At 43.2% G+C, this 4,170-nt stretch overlaps 1 protein-coding gene across 1 annotated transcript; it reads left to right on the top strand.

Annotated features, from left to right (window-relative positions):
- The first annotated feature begins 6 nt into the window (after positions 1-6).
- On the top strand, positions 7-3,594 carry LOC104501685 (caprin-1-like). The gene is made up of 4 exons (XM_010145536.1): positions 7-138; positions 1,132-1,232; positions 1,606-1,669; positions 2,805-3,594. The coding sequence occupies exons 1-4, from the start codon at positions 102-104 to the stop codon at positions 2,867-2,869; spliced, it is 267 nt and encodes an 88-aa protein (XP_010143838.1). The 5' UTR covers positions 7-101; the 3' UTR covers positions 2,870-3,594.
- The last annotated feature ends 576 nt before the right edge of the window (positions 3,595-4,170 follow it).

Raw genomic sequence — 4,170 nt, 5'->3', positions numbered from 1 at the left:
AGCAACCTCCCCAGCAGAATACTGGATTTCCACGAAACAGTCAGCCTTATTATAACAGTCGGGGAGTGTCTCGTGGTGGATCACGTGGGGCTCGTGGCTTAATGAATGGTTACAGGGGACCGGCGAATGGATTTAGAGGTAAACAGTTTCATTCAGCTCTCTTACTGGACTTTGACTGCCTTCTTTATGGAAACACTGTGCTGAGATACCAAGTGCTAAACTGACCTACTGCTGGTTTTATACTGTACTGATACCTCTCTGAGATAGTTAAACTTGTAAAAATTGCATTTGCTTTAGCGAACTTAAGCAACTTAAATTGTAGCTGTTAGGTTAGGCTTCCTGCTAGGATATAAACAAAGTCCTGAGGTCGTTACTCTGAGGGAATGAAGAGCAACAGAGGAATGATACTGTAGCTCTGGACCAATAAGAGCATCCATGATTCCTGGAGATGATCGTATGTGGCTGTCTGTATTAAGAAGATACGTGTGTGTTGGATCGGGAGGGACAGAGAGGTTCCTTGTCGGGCGGTGTGGGACTAGTCCGATGGACACAGCCCTGTCTGCTTCTGCCACTTTCACTTCCTCTTACATGACTGGAGAGTAGAGGAGAGACCCGTGTAATAAAAACACAGCTGATTGTAGTAGGGAGCACAGCAGTCACTACTTGTGACTTAAACTACTTGTCTGTTTCAAATTGCTCTGGATGCCGCACGTTAGACCCTTGGGACTGGAGCCATCCTTGGATGTGGTTCCCAGCACTCAGAAGCGTCTTGGCTCAGGAGCAGCTTCTTGCCTGAGTTGGCTCTTGTGGCCTTGCAGGTCACAGCTGTTACGTTTAGATCCTGGTGTTATGTTCTGCTCTGGATTGAATGGTATGTAAATCAAACCTCAAATTACTAGAGAAACGCATTGAACTGGTATCTCCTCCAGTTCTTACAGATCTTCGTTCTTGTTTCTTGTAATAGTATTAGAACTAATGTTGCAAACTTGCTTGACTTGTGGCTAAACAGTACTTACGAAAGGGTTTTTTTCCTCCGGTGTAGGTAAAATGCCGTTGCTGCTTTTCTTTATATGGTAGCATAAAGTAATAGCTAACAACTTGCAAGTGAAAGCCTTGTCCCCTGTTCTGTAGGAGGATACGATGGCTACCGTCCATCCTTTTCTAACACTCCAAACAGTGGTTACACGCAGCCCCAGTTCAGTGCTCCTCGGGATTATTCAAACTACCAGCGGGTAAGCTACCGTTACGTTGTGCCTTAGAAGTAGAAGAAAAAAGCAGCTGTCAACAAAAGCAATCAAATCTATCAGTGAACACTCTTCTGAGGGTTTTTTAATGAAGACAAAAATTTCAGTTACTAAACAGATACTTAAAAACAGCAGAATATTAAGTGGCTGGTTATAATTGGGAAACATGTTCTGTTTGGCTGACTGATCTCTAGATGAATTAGTCTAGTAACTAGGTTGAGTGAGTTGTAAAGAACGAACTTACCTCACAACTTTGACAAAGAAACTTAATTCAAATCCAAGTTATCGGCAATTAATAACTTCCTGAAACATAACAATGTCCCCGGTTTATAGCATAACCTTTTTCATGTCTTTGCTTCAGGATGGATATCAACAGAATTTCAAACGTGGCTCTGGACAAAGTGGACCTCGGGGAGCTCCTAGAGGTAATTACAAAATCCCATACTGGCAGAGTTGGAAGGGAGCTCTGGGGATCACCCAGTCCAACCCCCTGTTAAAGCAGGTTCTCCAGAGCAAGGTGCCCAGTTTGGCATCCAGGCAGGTTTGGGATCTCTCCAGAGCAGGAGACTCCACACCCTCCCTGGGCAGCCTGGGCCAGGGCTCCCTCACCCTTACAGCAAAGAAGTTTCTCCTCATGTGTAGATGGAATTTCCTGTGGTCGTTTGTGCCCCTTGTCCTGTCACTGGGCACCGCTGGGAAGAGTCTGGCTCCATCCTCTTGACTCGCCCCCCTTTTAGCTATTGATCAGCATTGATAAGATCCTCTCTCTCTTCTCCAAGCTAAACAGACCCTGATCCCTCAGCCTTTCCTCATAAGAGAGATGTTCAAGTCCCCTTATCATCTTTGTAGCCCTTTGCTGGACTCTCTCCAGTAGTTCCTTGTCTGTCTTGACCTGGGGTGCCTAGAACTGAATGTAGGTCCCCAGATGTAGCCTCACCAGGGCAGAGTAGAGCAAGACGAGAATCTCCTTCAGCCTACCTGCTGGTCACGCTCTTAATGCATTCCAGGATACTGGTGTCCTTGACTGTCCTAGTGCTGAAAGCCCTGTAGCGTGGGACTGTGGCCTGAAGTTCATCGCAGTATTAGGCTGTGGTGAGGCTGAGTGTGTACTTTAGGAAGCACAGCTATAATGGAGAAAAGTCTTCAGGTTTGTTGTCAGGGATGTGCAGGCAAAGGTGAGGATTCCTCAAGTGACCTACGGTTCTCCTCTACTGGGATTGTGAGCTATGAGTGGTCGCTTGCTTAATGAAGTTAAAACTTCATTATGATGAGTTAGCTCACGGTACTTACACTTAAAGTACAGTAAACTGATTATTGCCTTACATTACTGCAAACCTTCCTACCTGAAGTGATTACAATTTCATAGTCCTGGGGAAAAAAGGTAAAGATGGGTTATATACTGTTGACGTTTAATTCGGAGCTTTGAGAACCATGTATAGACTAGATGCACAGCTGGGAATTCTTACCCAGTTGAGACCAGAGCTTTTAGGAGGCTGGTTTTTTTTCTTTTAATAGCCTGACTTCATGCATAATTCAAGAGCTGTCTTCTGTGTTTTCTAGGTCGTGGAGGGCCCCCAAGACCAAGCAGAGGGATGCCTCAAATGAATGCTCAGCAAGTGAATTAAAGCAATTCACAGGATTACGTTAAACGCCAAAAACACACTGGCCAGTGTACTATACATGTTACCAGAAGAGTTATTATCTATTTGTTCTCCCTTACAGGAAGTTTGTTGTAAAGGGACTATTTTCATTACCCATAATGACAGGACTACAGTTGCCAGCTTTATATTACCTGGATATTGAAAGGAACGAAACAACGTTTACTCTGCATGTTCTGTCCTAAGCATCATCTTGAGCCTTGCACATGAGATTCAGATTCCTCACCCTTGCTAAGAGTAAAGCAAAAAAGGCAATTTTCAGGGTGATCCGATCTCCATGGTTATCTGAAGTGGCAGGAAAAAGCAAAGACTCACTTATGACATTTAAAAGTGATGTACCAAATTTGGATAAAACCTGCAAATTCGTAAAGATTTATGGTGGTGGCAGTTGACAAAACTTAATGTTCCTATGAAAGGATGGAAAAGGTGAAGTGTGGCTCGGTAGAGCAGCTGCATTTCAGCTTTTTCTGATTAAATTGAAGCACTGAACAGTTAAAAGATGTGTAGTGATGCCTATTCCCTAAATAGACCAATAGGCTTCTAGCCAGTTTTTGACAAAGAAGCAGCACCCTTAGCTGCAGCCTCCTCATCACCAGGGCCCTGCTCGCTGTGGCTGAGGAGCTCAGATCGCTTGCATAACCGCTAATGTAATTGTGTAATTACTTTTTTTTAACAGATAAAAGAAAGAAAAACCACTTTGATCTGGCACTTCAACAAAAATTTTGCGACAAATGTGAGAGATAATCTGGGTGGCCACTGTATATTTGATGTGAAGTATTTAGAGATCTCTTTGAAACACTTTGAAGTTTCTTTGATAGCAATGACTTTTGTAAGGATTGGTATTCTCTATCATTCCTTATGACTTGCACATTGTCTGTCATTAATACTTGACCTTGCTGTATTATCACCTAAACAACTGATGCCGGTACTGATGGAAACCTCTAATGGATAATCATAACACTTTTGGTCACATGTCCTCTTGTCTTTCCTGCAGCCTTGAAGGTTTTAAGAAATCTCAAATGCCCGCTGCTGCTGCCCTTTTAATTGCTCTCTTTTGAAAAGCACCAGTATGTGTTTGAATTGATTTCCCCTTTTAAGGGAAATGACAGCCAGCAGTTACAGTTCTAATGGTATAAGCGAGACAAATAAAACATGTTTATAAAAATTGTATCCTGGAACACTGGTTTTCAACGACTCAAATGTCACCCCATCACATGACATTTCATAGGCTTTTGGTTTGGTTTTTTTTTCCCCCGATAGATCCTCTT

This window comes from Buceros rhinoceros, unplaced genomic scaffold (genome assembly GCF_000710305.1).
Source record: "Buceros rhinoceros silvestris isolate BGI_N320 unplaced genomic scaffold, ASM71030v1 scaffold33601, whole genome shotgun sequence".
In the NCBI taxonomy this organism is placed as follows: Eukaryota; Metazoa; Chordata; class Aves; order Bucerotiformes; family Bucerotidae; genus Buceros; species Buceros rhinoceros.
The sequence above is the reverse complement of the archived record's forward strand: the minus strand, read 5'-3'. Positions and strand labels throughout refer to the sequence as shown.

What these genes read in the sequence shown, in the direction of transcription:
- LOC104501685 (XM_010145536.1), top strand. Translation starts at nt 102, where the DNA reads ATGAATGGTTACAGGGGACCGGCGAATGGATTTAGAG. An exon ending in ACCGGCGAATGGATTTAGAG is followed by an intron (nt 139 to 1,131) that starts GTAAACAGTTTC and finishes CCTGTTCTGTAG; the next exon opens with GAGGATACGATGGCTACCGT. An exon ending in ACCTCGGGGAGCTCCTAGAG is followed by an intron (nt 1,670 to 2,804) that starts GTAATTACAAAA and finishes TGTGTTTTCTAG; the next exon opens with GTCGTGGAGGGCCCCCAAGA.